At 40.2% G+C, this 21,900-nt stretch overlaps 1 protein-coding gene across 2 annotated transcripts in view; it reads left to right on the forward strand.

Annotated features, from left to right (window-relative positions):
* Nucleotides 1–729: 729 nt before the first annotated feature.
* The window catches only part of rhpn2 (rhophilin, Rho GTPase binding protein 2), a 35,497-nt gene continuing 14,326 nt past the window's right edge, over nucleotides 730–21,900 (forward strand). The window contains exons 1-4 of one of the 2 annotated variants that reach the window (XM_017706201.2): nucleotides 730–979; nucleotides 8,102–8,217; nucleotides 18,282–18,410; nucleotides 21,398–21,473. In XM_017706201.2, coding sequence (XP_017561690.1) covers nucleotides 911–979; nucleotides 8,102–8,217; nucleotides 18,282–18,410; nucleotides 21,398–21,473 — 390 coding nt within the window. In that variant the 5' untranslated portion in view covers nucleotides 730–910. The remainder of the gene's footprint in view (nucleotides 980–8,101; nucleotides 8,218–18,281; nucleotides 18,411–21,397; nucleotides 21,474–21,900) is intronic. The other variant, XM_017706200.2, reaches the window with a different exon arrangement.

Below are 21,900 nucleotides of genomic sequence, written 5' to 3' on the forward strand. Positions count from 1 at the left end.
TTCAGGAAAGTTGGGACGGGGGCAACAGAAGGCTGGTAAAGTTGTATAATGCTAAAAAAAACACCTGGTGGTTAACTGGCAACAGGCCAGTAACATGACATGGGTATAAAAAGCATCCCAGAGAGGCTGTGTCTTTCAGAAGTAAAGATGAGGAGGGATTCACCACTCTGTGAAAGACTGCACGATCAAATAGTGCAACAATTCATTTATAGTACAAAACAACATTAAAAGGGACAAGAAAAAGCAGTATTTGCTATAATATATATATATATATATATATATATATACATGTATATTATTCGCAGGCTTATTGTAAGCATCTATGGATAAAATAATGCAGAAGCACCATTCATGACAGGAATATGCTGTTTTATAGCAATTTATTTCAACTCAACTCCACTGTCAATCGCAGGCTGGAGGAATTTCCTCTCTCAATCAGCGCTGCTGGGTCAATCTATGCTCTTGTTTCCTGCTGTATGATCTAAATATAACACACGCCGTGAGCTTTTACAAGGGCAGGGCAGAAACTCAGGTAGCTCCGTCTACCCACCTTGTTTACATCGTCATTATTTTTCGTTATTCACCTGTATTCGGAGAAGTCCCGCCCTTCGCTCGCTGTGATTGGTTAGCAACGGCTGGTATCCTTCACTTCGATTGGCTCATTCTTGTTAACCACTAGTCAATCCTGAGGCACTGGAGGCGGGGTGTGTCGGAGGTCTGGTAGACAAATGGAAACGAAGATTGTTTGTGGTGACTGACTGAAAGTGTTAGAGAGTTCGAGAGAGGAGAGACGAAAGGACGAGCTGCCCGAGTCACTCACCTGTAGCGCTACAGGGGGGACGCATTCACACTGGTTTTACTTTCTGAATTTTTCTTCCGAACTCGAAGTGCTGAGGTTGAGTTTTTAGTCATGACTGAGGCAGTCATCCCCAACGGCTGCCCGAGCGGCGAGGTCGCCGAGAACGGCTACTTTAAAAAGGTGAGAGAAGTTTCGCTGAGCGTCGTTGTGTTTGATTAGCGGGCGATGCTAACGCGGATTTACTGGTGTACTGCTGTTTTTCGGTCTTCATCGCACGTTTATTTTCCTGTAATCTCTTTAAAAACAGAGTTTGTGGCATTAGTTTTTGAAGTTACAGTTATCGCACGCTACGTGTCCTGTAAGCAGCGCTCTTATTCACTCTCCTCAATGAACTTCAGTTTTTATGCTTGGATGTTCTGGATCCACTAAAAAGTTCAGTCACACAAGGAAAAATAGCAGATGTTTATAGATCTCACTTATATTTAAAGGGAATTGTTCTTAAAATGCGAACAGTGTGACTTTAGTTCAGATTTAGTCCGAGTGGTTTGGTGTGAAGTGGTTGTAGAGAAACCTACAGACCTCTGATGTCTTTGCTGTGGTGCTGATAGGAACCAGGGGTCACAATGTCTACAACACTCATGTAGCCATTTTACTTCTATCCAGAACTACCACTGGACTTACATGTACCTTCTGAGTTTTTATATGTGATGTTCATGATGATGATGATGTTGATCATAAACCTAAAAAAAATGTTCTTTGTGGGCTGGTTTGCCTTAAATCCTCCATGTTTCCCTTCACCGTGAATGGCATAAAATGTATTTTAATCCAAAACTTTATCATAAAACAATGTCCGACATCAAGCAGGCTGTATTTAACCATTTCATGTAATACTTTCTGTGACGGAGCTATCAGAGGCATGAAACTCTTCAGATGCCAGGTTCCCATCACTGCAATTCTGACTCTCTAGAAGAGAGCATTTCACACCAAACCACTCTGAATGACTTTGTTTACATTTCAGCCACTTAATTATGCAGAAGTTTAAAAAAAAACTTGATGGAGCTCCCTTTAATCATTACTGAAGTAAAAGTAAATTTTCTGGAGTATAGTTTTAGGCTACTCTGTGTGGGTATTCAGCAGTCAAGATGAGCTTAAAAGAAGAAGATCTTGACTCCTTCATGCTGGTTGGTTTCTCCTAAGGTGAAAATGTTTGGTTGAAGACATCTGGTAGTCAGGTGTGGGTTACTAGAGAGAGACTGAGCGAGAGAAAGAAAGGTACAGTCTTGAGCCAGCCAAGTTTGGGAGGCACCGCTGTGTGCCAAGCATCGTCTCGCAAGACCTACTTTCAGCTTACGGCACTAGTGTATATAGAGGTCTGTCTCAAGTTCTTGTTTTCGTTGAGAGTATCCGCATGTCATCACTGAAACGCTCACACCTGCATGTCATTATTAAAATACAGTGAACTGAACTGACTGTTAAAATGAAACTGTAATGCCATGTTTGATAGATACAAGAGGCTTTGCCAGTTGTAATTGAATGAGGCGTTTTGGCTCGCTTTAGGAATGTGAAAATAGGCTCGTGTGTAGCAACAGCTTGAGTGTAATAATTTACTTGTATATTTATTGGAATAGCTGAGACTTCTTCTGAAACGTCTTAGCTGATGAAGTTGATTTATTAAACATTTTAGAGACACTTAAAAATAAGATGAGTCCAGGTGGCACAGACCGAAGAGAGGCTGTGTGTGTGTGTGAGTGTGAGAGTGGGAGACCGAGAGGGGTGGGCACACTGAGTTATGGCTTATGAATTCCTTGGAGGGATTTATGCCCCTGCGCATTCCTTCAGAGTCTTTCCTTGACCCCTGTCTTCCCATGGAAGAGAGAGGGAGCAAGTATCGTAATCTAAAAGGTTATTTTAGTTATGTGGATGTAATTGTTTGTTTGTTGGAGCCAGAAAATAACCTGGAGGTAAAGTGGTGAAGAGACAGTTACGTTTTACCTCCTTGGGCTTGGACTTTGTAGAAGACGTCTTGGAAGAATCATTAAAGTCATTAAAATAAATGCAGTTTAAAAAGATGTCTGGAATTTGTGTGCGCACATGCGAGGCTTGCACTGACTGAGGAGTGTAATTATCGAAAGTGTGTTGACTGTATGTTGGTTTAGCCAGTGGAACCTGTGCGGCTGCATCCCTGTGTTTTTTTTTTCTGATCTCATGTGAGTCCGAGCTCTGAAAAGAGCCTTTGTCTCTGTGCAGCCTCAGCTCTGCTTTTGAACTGTAACTGCTCCGCTGCATTGTCTGCCACTTCCTGGTCGTATAAAAGTGAGTGGTTGCCAGAACTGAATCAGATGATGAGATGCAGTGGAACGTCTCACCTTCCATTATAAATTGAATGCTCACATAAATGCTTTGGCAGGGCAGACTTGTTCAGAACGTTTCTAATGTGTGGTCAAGCAGAGCCTATGCATGGAAACAGAACATAAACTGCTGTGGATGAATGTTGATGGCCTTGATGTTGTGGTTTTTTTTGTCCAAAGTAGTCTCAAACGAGCAAAGCCTTACGTCTCAGCTTTTTGTTGCAGTGTATATCTGTAGTGTCTCAGGCATGTGGATTTGTCAGAATCCTATCTAGTGTAGTCAGGTATTTCAGTCTGATGGAGGCCTACTGGCATTTCATTTTTTACTTATCTGCCTTCTTGCCCTTATTTTATTTATCTGCTCTCTTGAATATAGATATCTAATAGTGTTCTCTGCAGCAGAGTACGCCCACAACATAGGCCTGTTGGTTCATTAAAGAACCTTTCAATTGATTTTTTTTCTTTAAAGAAAATTGTAAATAAGGGTGTGTGTGTATGTGTGTGTGTGTGTGTGTGTGTGTGTGTGTGTGTGTGAGAGAGAGAGAGAGAGAGAGACATACATGTGGGATATATGTGGAACAGTTTTTAAGGTTCTATACCAATTAAAAGTTTTTCCTTGCAGAAACCTTTATTTCTTAGATTATCTGATACTCAGGCTAGTTCTCAGGCTGTATGGGATGGTGAGCCTGGTGATTGTTTTTGGGTTTCTGTAGATAGGAGGAAAAGTAAGGCCCAGTAAAACAGGAAAGTCCAGAATACTCTGAAAGTTTTGGCCAAATAGATCATCTAAAGGGGCTTCATTGTTTTGATAATGAGTGTTGTGTGTGTGTGTGTGTGTGTGGGGGGGGGGGGGGGGGGGTGTCTGTATAGTGAATGATGCCACTTTGAGTGATTGTTTTTGACTGGTAGAAAATGTGGTGTGGCAAATAATGTCTTAGGCCAGTAGATAATGCAGCGTGGGCTGATTTGTTTTGGGCTGGTAGAAGGATAGTGAGGTTAGCAGATGGTTTTGGTTGATTGGATACTGCAGAGTGGGTGGATAATTTAGCACTGGTAGTGAGTGGGTGGATGATTTTGGGCCAGCAGATCAGGAATGGTGGAAGTGGTTTTGGGACAGTAGATAGTGCAGATTGAGGTGATGGTTTTGGACTGGTAGATACTGTAGAGTGGGAAAATATTTTTGGGCCAGTAGATAAAACAGCATGTGCTGAAGGACTGGACCTAGATCATACTTGGTGAGAGTGATGGCAGTAGATGGAGTGATCTGGTGGAGGGTTTGATTGTAGTTAATATTGCAGATTGGATATGATGATGGTGGTTTTGGACCTTTGCCTCTGAAGCTGTGCCTGTGGCCAGAGAGACAGAATCGCCGATTCTGCATGTTCCCCTCATCCTACTTCCATTGACGTCGCATCCAGCCAAAGGCAGCACTTGGCCAAACCACATACACTAATGCAGCGCAGATGCTTGGGCTTCTGCTGAGACTGGGAAGAGTTGTAGAATTGTAGAACAACCCCAATACATTTCATGGTGTTCTAAAATGTAACCTAAAATGGTTATTAACATGAGAACTAGAGGGAGAGTTGTAGAGCATGCTACCCTTTATTCTTGGAAATTTAATTATCATATATCAAAAATTGGCATCTGCCTTATTCGTAATGGCTTAATATATTTACAGCCAAGCACTAATCCATAGCTAATGCTGTGGACTAACATAAACCTAAGATGAGAACCAGAGAGAGGCAGTTTGTGACTCTGTTACTAGGATTCCAGTGGGCTGTTGGGAGATATAAAGAGCTCTTTAGAAATGAAAGCAAACCAACTGTGCGTATCGGGCAAACAAGATGTGTTGGGAGCCTCCCTTTTTCCAGAAACTGTGGGGATGACGGAGAAAGAAAAAGACGCAGCTTTGTTTAGACCTTGTTACTGGCCTCTTGACACAGTTTCACTGAGCTGATAATTGCTTCCCATAGAGTGTCCCACTGACTGTGGGAGAGACTCAGTGGTCAGCTAGTGGAGTTAACGCATGCTTGGTTTTGGTGTTCTAGGCACTGCATGGGTTAGTGTCCTGAAATATTGTAGGTCACCTTAGGCTTCAGTGGCATCTTGTTTTGCCTTAGTTACCGGCATAAGTGTTCTCACAACTTCTACCATTATCCTGCTGAAGATTGGCCATACTGAAGATGTTGGTTGTCTTGTTTCACCTGGCTGCAATCATAAAATGATTCTAAAGCCCCTAATTAACTGGATCATGTGGTGCACTGCAGAAGGGTTGAGTACCCCGGTTTAAACCAGCATGACGGTAGTTATTCCGTCTTAAAGGTAGTCTCAGATACAGATGCCCCACCTACACATAGATGGAGTGTCTCATATCTTTTACATGTTGAGCTACTAGGATTTTGTTAGCTGCATTCTGAATGCGGACCCACATAGCCTTGTGAACTTCTGAGCAGCAGGTTTTACGCAGTTGTCTTTTGGAGCAAAATAGTTGCTGGATTAAAAAAATGTGATGTGAAAAAAACCAGGATTACATGTTTTAAGTTATTCAGTAGCTTTCTTTGAAGCATTAGTAGCTGGGTAGCTGAGTTGGATATCATCATAAGTTGCAGTCCTGTTTTGAAAAATTGCATGCCAGTGGCGTGACTGCTTGTTTTGTGTGTTTGTGTGTGACACAGTGCACTACGCTCTCTGACAGAAGACAGGAGTCTTGTTTGTGAGACTGACTCAAGGTTCAGAGCCACTATCTCATCCGATTCTAACACAATAACTTCCAGTGGAAGTAGAGCCGGCAAAGTAAAGCAGTCGGAGCTTCAAAACCTGTTTTTAGCTCATTAGCTTCTTGCCCATATTGCCCTTTACAGCGGTTTAGGACACAGTGTAAACACTTTACTGTCCTAAAATCTAGCCATGTACATATAAACACCATAGAAGTTTCTAAATTGTTGTTCACATTAAATTATTTGTTCAACAAAATGATGCCAACCCCTAACATGCCCTAAACTACATGAGTGTTGTTTTGGTAATGTAGCCACACCTGTCAACTGGCTGTACAGCATGTTTGATGTTCTTAAACTTATACTGAGTTTGTTTGTTCTGTTTCTCAATTGCGCAACATTGAAATAAAGTTCTGCTTCACTTATATACGGCTCTTGTAGCAGTGTGATCAACACAGTTGCCCTTGCCCCATAGACATTTTTGCTTTTTGATAGTATGGTCATGTGGAATGTTTGCTTAGATAAGGGTAGGGAGTGCGTTTCTAGAAAGATACTGGCCTTTCTCCAGCAGCAGCAGCAGTTCATCAAGGATTATTTAGGTGTGGAAGGAGATGTACATGATGTCATTAAAACTGGGAACGTCTCTCTCCGTCACGTTCTTTCTCTCTCTCTCACTCTGTCACTAAGTATACAGCCCTTGTTTAGACACACCTTAGTGACATAGCATATCACTGTTTTCGGAAGAAAACCTTTTGAAACCTTGTCTTCATTTTTGGCGTTTTTCAGTTTTTGACATGATTTGAAAATGCCTGTTGCTCTATGCATTGTCTGTTAATTTCATGAAGAATGGACTAACAGAAACGGGCCAAAATTATGTGGAAAATGTCTGGTTCCACTGACTTGCATTAAAAGCACAGTAGGTTTTTTCCTTCTCCTGTAAAGTTACCGTTTTGGAGATGCAAGCTTTTCTCCCGACGACAGCGATATGCTCCGAGTCAGAATGTTCTAGATAGAAGTGTGTGTAAAACAGGTACAGACAGAGTGCTCGAGTAAGAGCGCTAAGTGATAGAAATGTGTGACACATGGAGTGACCTGTCAGTAAACAGGTGCTCATAGCCGAATGAAGCATTTTTAAAAGTAAAGAAAGCTAAGGTGTAAATTTTCTTTGCAGCTTAGACCAAAACATCTGTGGGGGAAGACTGTGGCTGTGCAACAGGTGTGCAATTGAAATAGCTGCTGAGCAGTTGACACAAACAAATGTGGGCTTGTCTCTGTCAAATGGTCAAATGGTATAAATCAGTCACAGCTTTTTCTTTTCTATACTAATACTGATATTGGAACCATGAAAATTTTTCTTTTCCATATATATATATATTTAAAATAGGCCCACAAGAAATTAGCTCATTTTAATTTGTTCCTGAATTTGACTTGAACTGTGGCATCTTGTGTTGCATTGTTGGAATACCCATCATTTTTGTGTTTTTATGCTGTAAGCGAACAGACGAGGTACACATCCCATCCAAAACCAGCCATCGAACATCAGTGTGTGACATGCGTGCAATTCTTTCTGACTGCCAGTGAACTAAGCTTTTATTTTAAAGCTGCACTATGTAATGTTTTGTTAAATTTGAAAGAATTAGCATTACTGAGTCCGAAAAAAAAACAGACTAAATCGTGTCTGTGTGCTGCTGTTAGTCACCTCATAAAGCCTGAAATAATAAAAGTCAAAGGTGTTGGGTCAGATTTCGTAGGAGTTGTATTGAACATGTTGCACATATCAACACCACATTCATAGGCTCAAAACGAAGGTCCGGTTTGCATTAGGTCTCAAAGCAAACTCAACTTTATGGATCTAATCAGTACCTAAAAATCATTTTTCAAAACCACTATATGTTTGATTAAAAATGGAGCCTAATTAGTCATGTTTTATTGGATTTAGTGCAGCAAAGAGGGTCAAATGTTTATTACAAATAAATGAATTCATAGTTTTTGGTAGTATTTTTAAAATGTGGGCTCACTTTGTCTGTTGTAACTTGTCATAATTGTCACTAAATACTGTGACAAATAATATATTGTGATATGACATTTTGCCATATTGTTCACCTCTAGTATTGTTGGAATCTTAAATAAAATTTCTTTCTTTCTTTCTTTCTTTCTCTCTCTCTCTCTCTCTCTCTCTCTCTCTCTCTCTCTCTCTCTCTCTCTCTCTCTCTCTCTCTCTCTCTCTCTCTCTCTCTCAGGGCTGTAACCCGCTGGCACAGACGGGGCGCAGTAAGCTCCAGAATCAGAGAGCGAGCCTCAACCAGCAGATCATCAAACAGATGAGGATGAGAGCAGGGGCTGAGAACCTTCTTAAGTATGTACACACACACTCATACTTACTGCTGCAAGCAGACACACACCTAAACACATACTCCAGTACGTTCACAAAAGCCATTCTTTGAGAAGAAAGTTAGGCCAAAGGACACGTACTCTCACAGTTACGTCCTTCTCTCACACTTAATAGTGCTTGATAAGTTTCGATCATAAATCTTTTATGGTCATAAAAAAGGATCTCCAGTAGTATTATTGGGATGGGTTAGCTGTAAAGTTCTGTTTACTTTGAACAGTTTCGGTCTTGTCAGTCACCTGTCTGTGTGTGTGCCTGTGTTCCTTGGACTTAAATCGTCTCTCTCACAGCTAAGCCTTGTATATTTGCCTGTACCGTATGTGCGTGTGTAGGCTGCATGAGAGACAGAGGGATGAAAACTGTGATAGATAAAAGCAATCTTGTGTCTCAATCTTGAAAATTGGCATACGTGCCATTCTTTGTGGCTGATTCAGTGTTGAAAACAGATTTGAAAGAGTGTACCCTTGTTTTGCTGAGTGATGTAGGGAGAGAATGCTGGAATGCGTGCGTGTGTGTGTGTTACGGTGTGGGCTGATATCTGTGTGACTCAGCTCTCACCTGGACACACCACAAGCAGAGAACAATGTCGCATCACTACTGTTTGTGGTTTTGGTCCTCTGGAATCATTAACGCACATTAGCATAGCTACACTGAGCCAACACCTTGCCAACACCTCACTGTGATTGTGGATGTCATGGTGTTTATCCATGCTGAAGCAAGCAGTGTTACTGGTTCGATTCTGGAAAAGAGTCCTAAATGGCACAGCCTTCTAAACATAGGCCCCCCCATTATTAGAAGATTGTAAGTTTGCCCTCTAGTTATATCACATCACATCACATCCATCTGTGGCAAGGAGTCTGAGAGAGAGGTCTCTTGGATGGGTAGGAAGGCCTTCCCTTTGTCCCCATTGCTCAGCAAGATGCTAGCCAGTGTTACCTGTGTTAACTTTTAGCACTCTCTGCCTTCACCCTTGGTGAAAAATGGGTTTTAATCACTGTTTTTCAATTTCAGTTCACAAATGAATTTCATTGTAGTTTTAGATTTTGACGCTTCATTGTAAGCCAATTTAAGCCTTACTTTCAGTCAAGATTTTTGACTATATGCTTCTCTGAATATGTTGTGTATATATTGTCAGTACTTAAAGAGCACTGACCCACTGCTTGTTTCATTTGTAAGAGAATTAGTCAAGTTTAGTTTAATGGGATTAATACTAGTGCTAGTTGGCTCTAGTCTACAGATTTTGGGGCAGTCAGAGTCAAAAGTTGGGAGAGAAACTCAAGTAATGCGCAAGGGGCAAGACTCAGATTTCTTTTGTTTTCCTAGTTGCAGGTTTTCATTCTACAAAAGCAGGAGCGCACCTGATTCCACTTTTTCCTCAGTTGGTCTCAGTCTTCAAATATCTGCTCTGTAATGTGTGCAGTTGTCCCGTAGTACAGTCAGAACAATTAGAAATCTAATGCCTGGTATGACTCCTCTTTAGTGCCATCCCACTATACCTCATATTAATTTATCATAATTGAATAGAAATTAAAGACCTGTTTGACTGAGCTAAAGACCTGGAACTTCGATTGGGAATGGCCCATTTTTTTATTTAACATTACTTATACATAGATTAATTGAAATAAGAACGTTTGATCATTTAAGGTAAGGTAACTTGCTGTTTTCCATCTCAAAAGATCTGCGGTGAAATAAAATTTACATTGTAATTAGGCTGGTCAGCTGAGGCATAACAGGTGATTTACACTATGTGCTCAGGTTTTGGGCTCAGTGTAATTCACTAATTGCTAGATGGTGTGTAACAGAGAGTGGTGCTAGAGTTCATGGCTGGGTGTTGTCTGATGGCAGAGTGTGGACCTTCATTAAAAACAATGACTCTGACTCTGAATTTTTGGAAGCTGTATGTTGTCCAGGTCACAAGTACAGTGTGTGTGTGTTTGTGTTGCTTTCATTCAATTCTGTTTAGACAAGACTTGATACCGGAGGATGGGGTTGTCTTTTTTTGAGTCTTGATTCCTTTTGAAGTTTCTTCCTTAACTTTTCCTGGCAAGTGAGAAACTGTGACTGTGACGAGTGCAATGTGGTGTGAAAATGAATCGGGGTTGTTTTTCCTGATCAGTATCAGCGCAGTTCTAGGAAAAGAACATAAAGCACCAATTGTCTGATCAGATCTTAGCACACAGCACTTGCCAGGTCTTTGCAATAAAAGAGGGTGTCTGGAAATGTGACTTGTGTTGAGTCAGTGGATTTTATTTTGATTTTATTTATTTGTTCTGCAGTAAGGTCTTCAGGTTTTCCCCTCTGATGCTTGCTGCGCTGTTGATGTATTAACTTTCCAGTTTGGGTCTGAATCCAGCTGCTGTGGAGCTTAGTTCTTCATGCTGATCTAGGATCAGTCTTACTTGGCATAGTCCTCTGTGAAGTTTTAATTTCTGAAATGGCACGTCTGTTTTCCGGTCGGTGATCACAGTCCCTGAGGCCATTGAGTTTCATTAGTTGTCTGGAAACCATACAACCCAGATTACTGCAGCAGGAGATGCCATAAACTTGGTCTCCTGGCATGTGTGTGTAAAACACGCATTTGTTTCCCGTTGCAAAGACCTCACACTCTTCGGACTTATCAGTTGCTATAGCGATGTTTCGTATGCTCACTGTCTCCACAGCAATGACGGACACACCCGCTGGGATGGTCTTTATACTGAAGAGTTTGATTGGCTGTTCTGACGTCAGTGTGGTTTCCAACCTGAGATGGGATTGGAACTGTGACTAGTCTCTCCTCTCCTCTCCTCTCCTCTTTCTCTGTTTTTGAAGTTAGGTACAGGAATTTGAGTGAATAAGCATACGGTCCGTTGAATTCCTCCTTTATGAAGTATGATTTGGCTTTCGTTGGCGGTGGGCTGCCACACTGAAGCTCAAGGTAGCAGCAAGAGAGGAATTCTTTAATTAACTCTATTCCCCATGAAAAACAAACTGTGTGTATGACAGATGTATAAAGCTTCAAAGAATATTGCCAAGCACGATACACTTTACATATTTCAGCTCTGACCACAACTGCTGTACTATAATAATTGGTCCTATTTAACTGAAACCAGGGCGGTACAGTATGTGAAACGTTAAATGGCCCTACTGGTTCATTTTTGTTTAATTATGATTTTATGTTACCTGCCATTAACTTCACACCTTACATAAATATGCTCCCCACTTATACTTATTAATGTATCATTTACATGTGGAATGTGCAATTGAGAAGTATATGTTTGTGTTTAGTTTTAAATAGATAAGAGAGTCTGATGAAGCCTCGTGTGAACTTCATAAAAATGCTGGCTGTGTAACCTTTTACCTGCATCAGTTTAAATGCCCTTGGACATCCAGACACACACAAGCACTTATCCATGCCTCCATATTTCCTCTTATTCAAATCAGAACAGACAGGTGCAGCACTGTGAGTATTGTGATCGCCAGTGGCCCAGGGACTACCCCAAGCCTGTTTGGAAACTGCTTTGACAATAATACATAGTCTGATGAAGCCTCTGTGACTCTATAGTTGAACTAGACTGGAGTCACTGTCAAATGTACGGTACCCTTCTCTTCAGTAAGCTAATCACGGTCTACATCTTGAGCTGTTGTATGCCTAATATAGACATGTAGGAAAACTAGGTTTTCTCTGGAGAGGTACTACAATTTGTGATTACTGATGAGATCTGTTGTTTGAATCCAGTATGAATCTGCAGTATCTGCAGTTTTAATAACCTTGGTGTAAATGTTCTGTAATTGGCTAAACCCAGAGTTATCTCAGTAATGGTAGGCCTGTTCTCTAATCCACCTCAGGCTAATGCAGCATCAGATGAAACCATGTGCTAGGGGTGGGCAAAATAAATATATGGATATTATTTTGTTAAGTTACGTCACAGTATGCTTTTCTGAGTATCACTGAGCATTTTCATGGATAATGAACAAGCATAATTGGGTATGCATTATGTGAAACATTAAAAAAAATGATTCTAGTTATTTTTATCGAGCATCATACTTGATGCGAAATACTGATCCTTCAGTCTGATGATCAGTGTTGCATAACATATATACTTTAATTACACATGAGTCGGTCACATCCCGTGCACATTACATTACAGAACTCTAGTAAAACTAATTCAGCAACAAGAGTGATGTAGATTAGCTTTATTCACAAAGATATACATGTTTGTGAGGTTACATAGACAATTTGAGGCCAGTAGATGCAAAACTAAATGAAGGCAAAGACAGAGAAACTTTTGTGCTGTTCTTTGCTGGAAGAAAGGAGGAACTCACATGAGGCTCTCTCAGGGTAATTGTTGCTGTGGGGATGGAGCTGCATGCTGGCTGAGGGCTTCTCCTCAGAGGCACCAGCGTCGAGGACACGCTGTTTTAACAATGCATAAAGGGTGAGGAAGTCATTTTATGTGTATATATATACACACACACACACACACACACACACACACACACACACACACACACACACACACATCAAAGCAAGTAGTTATAAGTGGTTTATGAGTGAAGTGACTCCTGGGTGCAATGCTTCAGTCCAGCCTTGACCCTTTGTCACAGCAGGTCGGTGGGTCAAACTTGTTACAGATTGTAAGATAGGTATAAGCCACAAACAACCTACGTGCACACAAGCCCCAGGGCAAAACACATAGTTCAGAATGAAGGATGGAAGGGCCTTTCAGTTTTATTGTAGTGTTGTAGCTTAAATAGACATTCACACAAAGTCTTTTGATTCTTTTGATTCACTTTAATAAAGCAAAAGCAGGCTAGCTCACATAAATGTTACCAGACTTATTTGGGCTAAGAGGAGAAGTGGAATATTTTTAATATTATTTGTATTTTTATTGTTATTATTTATGTGTATTTCACATGACCATCAACTTACCATGGATGCAGATGATCTCCGTCGTGTGGTACTCTTGTGTTGATTGTTGTGATTTGCAGCATTCCATACACTTGTTGCCATTAGGGAAGTTGCAGAGTGCCCTGCGACAGACACGGATACCATTTACTTGAGATTTATCAGCTCACAGCAGCTGATTTAATGGTCAGACTGTAATACGGATTCCGGTGCTGGCCGATATCAAGTACTGAGCTGATTCTAGTGTTCTATGTACTTGTGTTTTGTAGCAGCCACGTACTTGCGCATAAATATACAGTAGAGCAGGGCGGCTCAGTCCTAGTCCTAGAGATGCACCATCCTGAGAATTAAGTGCCAGCCCAAAGTTAGCTCACCTGATCCAGGTAATTAAGGTCTCCTGGGGCATCCACCTATTAGAGGATAGCTTGTTGGATCTGAACTGTCCAGGGTGACGGGTCTTAAGGAGCAGGATTGTGCATCCCTGCAATTGAGGCTAATTGAAGGCAGTCATGGGCTGGAGCTTGGGGAACCAGCCTCGTGACCGGAAGGTCACCGGTTCGATCCCCAGAGCTGACAGCACATGACTGAGATGTCCTTGAGCAAGACACCTAACCCCCAACTGCTCCCCGGGTGCTGTGGATTGGGCTACCCACCGCTCCGGGCAAATATGTTCACTGCCCCCTAGTGTGTGTGTGCTCACTAGAGTGTATGTGGTGTTTCACTTCATGGATGGGTTAAATGCGGAGGTGAAATTTCCCCGTTGTGGGACTAATAAGGGTCACTTAATCTTAATAATAATCTTAATGTTTTTTTGCATTAATGCATTTTTTTAGTTCTATTACCTAAGAAGCTTAAGTTAATAAATTGTAAACACCAGGGCAATATCAAATGTCTATCGGTCACATCTGTCCTGTATCCAATCCATCTAATAGGACCAGTATTTGTAGCAGTAAAGGTCCAAAATAAAGGTGTTGTTTGAGGAGGAGTGTGTAGGTGTGCTTCCTGAGGTGGTGTTTGTGTGTGTGTTTGTGTGTGTGTTTGTGTGTGTGTTTGTGTGTGTGGGTGTGTGTGTGGGTGTGTGTGTGTGGGTGTGTGTGTGTGTGTCGCCTCAGATTTGGATACTTTTTGTGTATTTGTGTTTGCAGCACACAATCTCTGTACATGTCATGCATTTATACATACACAGAAATATACTCACCTCAATGATTGGCTTCTATCGATTCTTTTGGAGCTTTCCATTTGCTGTGTTCACATGGATATCCTTATCAACACAAGTCCATGCAATAAAAGACACTGTGAAATTTGAACTGGTGGTAACAATAGTCAACCAGAAGTGCATGCTCTCTCTTTCTTTCTTTTAGTGTATGTGTGGTCTGTAGTCAGATGTCACAGGCATGTCCACATTTTTCCTATCCTCCTTTGTGTGTGCTCATAAGAGCACAGGAATAATGTGGTCATTTACCATGGAAGACTGTTGTCATGAAAGTTGTAAGTTTTAACACACTATGCTTTTCTGAGAATATCATGTGTATCACTGAACAGCAGCATGAATTATAAAAACTTCTGCTCCAGTTGGTTTTTGCTAGCCTGCTTTACTGGAGTCATTATCGCTGAAGTAACAGCACTTTTACTTCAGTTGGCTTGGCTACAGTTCAGCCACCATACACTTTGCCTGTCAGCAAGAGCAACCCGTTGTCTCATCCGGTGATTTATTTCATGCAAACCATAGAAAGACACTCATATTCCCACATGCGAACATATCTGATCTTTTAGTAATGTTGGGTGATGTAGTATCCTACACTAATACCACATTTATTGTACATTGATGATTGTTCTTGAAATGTGGCTGGTGAACTGCACTGGTTGAAGGCAGATATCATGCCTGCATTAAAAGCCTATATTAAAATGCGCTGTCGCTGTTTGCTCCAGCATCCACTTTGTGTTAGGAACAATCTCAAAATTACTGGAAAAATTGTCGGTGTGGTTGTCTGTGTGGTCGTCGTCGGCTACTTTTTCATCTTAAGAGTAAAAAGTTGTATTGTTCCATCTCTAGTTCCTTCTTAAATAACTTATTTGTACAAAACACTTCAGAACAAATAATTAGACGGCTTTCATAGCGTTTTTTTAGAATGTGGCAACGTGTTTTCTGGTGTATGTTCATTGGTGACTTTTTGTAAAAATAAGGTATCATGTATCATGTTTTGTGAAAATGTCTAAGTTTTGTAATGTTATATTTTAGTCATATCACCCACTCTTTGTCACAGTGTACTAAATATGTATGAACTCATAACCCTGGACATTATTACTTTTGTGTGTTCTTTATAATGTGACAAAGATTAAGCTTCAACTCACACACTCACTGTTTGCTTCTGTCTCCACTGGAAGAAGTGTTGTTGTTTATTATTATTATTATTATTATTATTATTATTATTATTATTATTATTATTATTATTATTATTATACATAGTTGTAGGTAGTTGTAATATTGAGACTGTTTAAGTGGTTTGAGCTTGATGGCTTTAAGGTGCTCATCTTAAGTACTTAAAATAAATCACTGTAAAGATTAATAGTTTTCAAAGAAAAATTTATCAGTAGTGTCTCAAAACCACATCACCCCTTAATTTTTACTGCAGGCACAATCATGACAGCGAAAGCAGAGAGAAAAGGATTCTGAGGCATCAGCATGGGCAGGAGCTGAAGTAGTGGAAATTCAATTAACTTTTTTTTTTAAACCCTAAGCCACATTCACATCAGTATTTGTCAGCATGATGTGAACAGGTTCTCTATGAAAAACTGCTTATCTAAAACAAGCAGGCCACCATAAGCTAAAGCTGGAGGTGGGGGTTGATGGAGGAGAGCTGATGAATACCCTTATTGTCTTGCTTGCATTGAAGCAGTGGGACATCCGCTGAGATAAAAGACAGACTCACCAGCTTTTTCTAGGCAGCTGGTTCTCTAATGGCTGGTGACGATATTTCCGATTTGTTCATAATATTTGATATGTAGCACACCTGCTTGGTCAGCCATTTTCAGTGCTCTGCTGTTCAGTGTCAGCAGAATCATAGACCATTTGCATCCGTACAAGATGTGTGTGGTTTTTTTTTTTTTTTTTTTTTTTTTTTTTTTTTTTTTTTTTTTTGTTTGTTTTGTTGTGTTTTTTTGTGGGAAACATGAATTCTGTTTTCAAAGATCATCTCCATCATGTTCTGAGGTTAACCATCAAGTTCCAAAACCAGTGCAGTTTGTTCTATGTCCTTTTTTTCCCCTGAAGTTCACTATCATTTGAATTATAATGTTGTTTAGTCGAAAGGAAATAATTCTACATATACACTGCTGTCTAAATGTTTGTAATCACCATATATAAAAAAAATATAATTAAAGTTTTAGTAATATAGAATCCATCTGGTTGCAGATATATACACAAATTGACCTTGTAATTCAGAGAACTCGGTGATCTTTTGGTGGAACAGTACACATAGAAATCAGCTTTGGAGCGTTGTGTTAATGGGGTCGTTGTTTGAAAATGCCATTTTCATTTTTTTCCATAGAGAGGAATGACTTGGAACAGGAGTTCCTCATCTGGTCATGTCACCACAAAACGGCACACGATCTCGGAGGTCTATCACTTATTTCAGTACAGCTTTAAGAAGTGCTTGTCTTCATGGCCTCATTTCCCTCAGTGCCATCTGAAGTTTAATTTCTTTATTAGCTCGGCTCTGCCTCGGAGGGGAGAGGGATCGAGTGAACACCATTGTCAATTTCATCAGAAGAATTTGCCCAGAAACCGGCAAGCTGACTCTGAATTAGACTATGGTCACTTATTTAGTGAGTATAAGCTGTTGGTCACTGAGCGAGAAACGAACCACAACAATAAGCGAATGGGGTCGGTCATCGTCAGAACATTTCAAACAATTTTGCTAAACATATCATGAGTCTCCAGCTAATCAGCATGTGAAATCAAAGAAGTCGGTTTATCAGAAGGGTCAGGAAGTAAATTACAGCCCATTACGTTCGAGCATGTCAGCAGCCGAATTATAAGCGCATTCTTGGAAATGGCAGGGTGGGATGTGCTTCAAATGGCGTTGTGGGACGGAGTCGCTGGCCTTTTTTTTTTTTTTTTTTTTTTTTTTTTTTTTTTCCTTCTTCCTTTTTTTTAATTGAATGAGTTGGGCATGGAAAGTAAAGAAATGTCTGATACCAGTTGTTTGTAGCATCACTTTCTGCCAGGGTCTGAGTGAAGACTGGGGTACTTGTGTGTGCGTGACAGTTTTGCGTGTGACAGGTGTGTGATAGTTGAGCTGCTCCTTATCTGAAGAATTTGTGAAACAGGTGGTGCACACACATGTCTCTTTCCGTCCTGACAAATGATCAGAGGATAAAAATGGACTGCTGCAGGTCATTACTTTTTTTTTTTTTTTTCTCATTTTGTGCTGAAAGTAAGAATTAAAGTGAAAAGCTTTTAAACAAAACTTGTTGAAGGACGTTTTAAAAAATAAAGTGCTGTCTCTTTCTCTCGATCAATTGATCAAATGAAGTTGAATTCATTTGTTGTATTCTGAAAGAGTTTCCATATTGAAGCATCCATAAGATCAATAACAACTACTGTTTTTTTAGTCATACTTATTACTTTACTGCTTAAGATTAGTGTTAGTCTCTGTCTGTCTCTCTCTCCGTCTCTCACTTTCTTTATCTCTGTCTATGTCTCACTTTCTCTCTCTTTGTCTTTCTGTCTCTTTCTTGCTTTATCTGCCCCCCAACCTCCACCGTCTCAGCTTAGTTCAAACAAATAACAATAAGCATGTAAACATAAGGTAATACACATAAATAAGAGTAGAACACTAAAAGGGATCGAGCAAACACCAGTGTCAACTTCATGAGAAGAAAATGCCCAGAAATCACTGCAACCTGACTCTAGAATAGACTATGGTCAGTTGTTCAGTGAGTGCAAGCAGTTGGTCACTGAGTGAGAAACCATATTCTCTCTTCTCTCTTACTTTCTCAGTACAGTTCAAATAAAAAACACTAGGCATGTAAACTTAAGGGAAAGAAAGGAAAATACACATGGATGCGAGTAGAATACTAAAAAAGAAATGTTCACAGGATTATTAGTAAACCAGTCTCCTTCTCTTTCTCCCTCTTTTTTTAGGGCCACATCCAATAATAAAGTGCGAGACATGGTTCTATTGGAGTTGAGTTATGTGAACGCTAACCTGCAGCGTCTTATGGAACAACTGGAGGGTCTGAACAGCTCAGTGGAAGTTTACCAGAATGTACAGTAAGTACTCACACACACAAACCACTAATGAGTTTTTCAGTATCATGACTAAACAGCAGTTTTGCATTCTCAAAACATTCTGTACTTCCTGCTATCCTCCCTTTTTCTTCTTATGAGTAATGCCCTGCTGTAAACTTAGTAAGCATGGAAATGCTTACTTAATGAGAAGGCACACACACTCAAACAACCCTAGATCCTCTTCCACTCCTGACTTGTTGAACCGGTTAAGGATCTGGCGGTTATATCTTTGTGAGCCTGTTTGATTGGCAGGTGGACAGAAGCACCTCCATGTGCGTGGGAAGAGAAGGATAAAGGAAGAATTTATATCTTCATGGTGAATGATAGAACTGCGGAAATACTATTGTTTCCTCAAGATGCACACGCTAACTGTCTGTGCAATTTTTATGCAGTTGCAAGGTGCTTGCACAGCTCATACAAGTCAGTTAGGAGATGGATTTACATAGTGGTGAGTTCCAGGCTTAGTATAAGTATAACCCGTCCAGATTGATCTCATTCTTTACCTGTTGGAGAAATGGTGAAGTTTATTAACTCATTAGCGTAATGTGGGAGAAAAATGGTACCCAGCTTGTGGTAAATCTAGGTTTAAAAGAGTAACGAGAAGGTATAAGCATGCGCGCACATGAATATATGTAAGACATCACAGTATTTCTGGTTGTGAATGGATAAATCAGAGGGTTAAAACAAATGGATAATGGACTAATAGGATAAATCAGCTGCCCCCTTTTTATTGATCAGTGTTCTATCTATTTATTTATCTATCTATCTATCTATCTATATATATATATATATATATATATATATATATATATATATATATATATATATATATATATATATATATATATATATATATATATATGAACATATATCACTTTTTATCACATAATGACTTTTCCCACTCTTAAATAAATTGCCTCTTGCATGCTGTTTATAAGACCTATTCTGTTATCACAAGAGCATCTGTACAGCTTAAAAAAAATAACACAGCCCAAAAGCTTAAAGCTTTAAAGGACAGAGAGAGAAGGGATGGAGTGGAGGAAGAGGGTATATAAGTGGAGAGAAAACAGTCCGTCTATATTCAAGTGGTCTCCTCCTCATCGAAATACCTCATCTCCCATGACAACCAAAACAAAAAGAATGATTACTGGTCAGATGGTAATGGGCGGAGGCACACACTCTTTGCCCTGCGTGTGTGTCTGCTTGTGTTTGAGTGTGTATGTGTGCACGTTCACGTGCCCTTGAGAGTCTCTGGCATACTTTAATGTGAATGTGTGTGAGAGGGAGGCATCTCTTCTTTTTGTTTTGTTTTTTTTTCCTCCGGTATCTACAGATGCCCATTAATTCAGCAAAAGCCTTCTTAAAGAGGATCTGCCTCCTAATCTCTTTCACTCTCAAGATGCTGAAGCACAGAACTGTGCCCTTTGTGTTTGTGCGTGTGTTTATTTTGGTATAACTTCGAGTACAGGACTAAACGCAACAGAAACATTTTTACCTACAGTATTTCAAATCTTTGTGTGTCATAGATGAGTGTATATTTTTGGCTGTTGGCAGCCCCCCCCCCTCTCTCTCCCTCTTTTTCTTTTCTTTCTCTCTCTCTCTCTCTTTCTTTTCTTTCTCTCTCTCTCTCTCTCTCTCTCTCTCTCTCTCTCTCTCTCTCTCTCTCTCTCTCTCTCTCTCTCTCTCTCTCTCTGTCTTTTCCTTCTCTCTCTCTTTTTTCTTCCCTTCTTGCTCTCCGTTCTCAGTTGTTTCAGTTCTTTTTTTTAGTTCAACAGTGGTGTAAACATGTTGGATTGCATTGTTTGCTACAGCAGACAGATAAATCTTTATGAAAGGCTAATTGATGCCCTGTCCTTTCATTATTCATATCTTGCTCTGAGCATGCTCAGTACATCATATTTTCAAGTAAAGCACTCTGTGGAAAGGTGACTTGGTGTCAATAATTAAAGCCAGTCACTGTATTGCACTAAAGCCAGTGAAGCGGGCTGTTCAGACTGGCCGCCTGATCGTCTGGAATTGGTCTTGTGTAATAACATGCAGTTCCTTCCTCTGTTAGGGTCTGAGTGACCTTGTGAATTAGAGTGCCAGTTAAATGTATAAATGTAAAAGGGGCCAAAACCTCTGCCTGCTTTCTTGTTCTCATCTCAGGTTTGTCAGTCATATACATATGTGCACACAATTCATTTACATGGCCTTCACAGTCAATTAATGACTTTAGAACAGCTGTTTGATCTTGCATACAGTACTGTAATTCACTTTTTGAGCCGTCAGATAAGAAATATTAGTGTGCCTGCTCTCGACAAGCTGAAAGTGAGTTTTCTTGACCTAGACAACAAATAAAAGGTCTTTTAGAAGGAGCTGTCCATCCACCGTAGAGCTATAGATGCATGGTCGTCATGTGATAGCATTGACTGGTTCTAATGATACTTAGATGCAACTCTGGCAAGCCACATCAAAGCAATTTTAATGTAGTTAAAAGATTTTAAAGAATATTTCATGGTGAGCACGTCAGTCTGAAAGGTTGTCGGATGACAAAATTTCTCTTGTTGTATTGCATCAGGCAGGCAGGCCGGCCACAGTGCTCAGTCAACCTAATATCTAAAGGGCGTAATGCTGTTGGAATGTGCGGCAGTGATGATTTAAGCACACAGTTGTTTTGCACATTTCCTCAATTCTATTATGGTGGTTTGTCAAGGCAAAACCTAAAGTATGTACACAGGATCCCTTCCACTATTTTGCTTATTTTTGTGCCAGAAATGAAGACTTACAATATAACAGGTGTCTAATGAGAGGCTTTGTTATATTTTAAAACTATATGAGTGCTTAAAGTGACAAGTATTACATTTGTGATACACAACCAAAAAGATGCATTGTACATGCTTATGTGGTGTGGGTATTGTTAAGGGAAAATATTGTGACAGCTTGTCAGTTCTCTACTTTTAAGCTCTTGTTTTGTTTTCCTTTAACAGTGGTTCGGTCAGCATCCCCCTCATTCCTCTGGGTTTGAAGGAGACCAAAGATGTGGACTTCACTGGTCCTTTCAAGGTTTGATCTTTTCATAAGAACTGTGCCATTTACTTTGTTTTTATGTTTTTCTTTATGATTATATCTTCAATCACTCAAGCACTCTGTGTACATATCACAAAGTAGGTCAACTCTTGGAATGTAGAACTAATAAAACCTTGCTGTGCTGAAAGCGTACAGTGATATTTGAATTCTTTAAGATGGGGAGCTGGGTGTTTTCATGTTTACTAAGGCCTTGAGGTGGAAAGGAACACGGTTAGATGAGTTTGGCCTACTTTCTAACCTATCATTTCTACAGTCAGTAGTGACAGTGTTGTGCGCTCATAGGTGCTCTGACATGGCCGATGTCATTGTTGAAATGGTAGCTGCAGGTGCTTCTAGAATAGAGTAGAATTCTGAAAGCTCAAATCAGCAGGACCACGTCTGGAGAGATGGGTAGGGGGTGGGG

Source organism: Pygocentrus nattereri, chromosome 25 (genome assembly GCF_015220715.1).
Source record: "Pygocentrus nattereri isolate fPygNat1 chromosome 25, fPygNat1.pri, whole genome shotgun sequence".
NCBI lineage: Eukaryota > Metazoa > Chordata > Actinopteri > Characiformes > Serrasalmidae > Pygocentrus > Pygocentrus nattereri.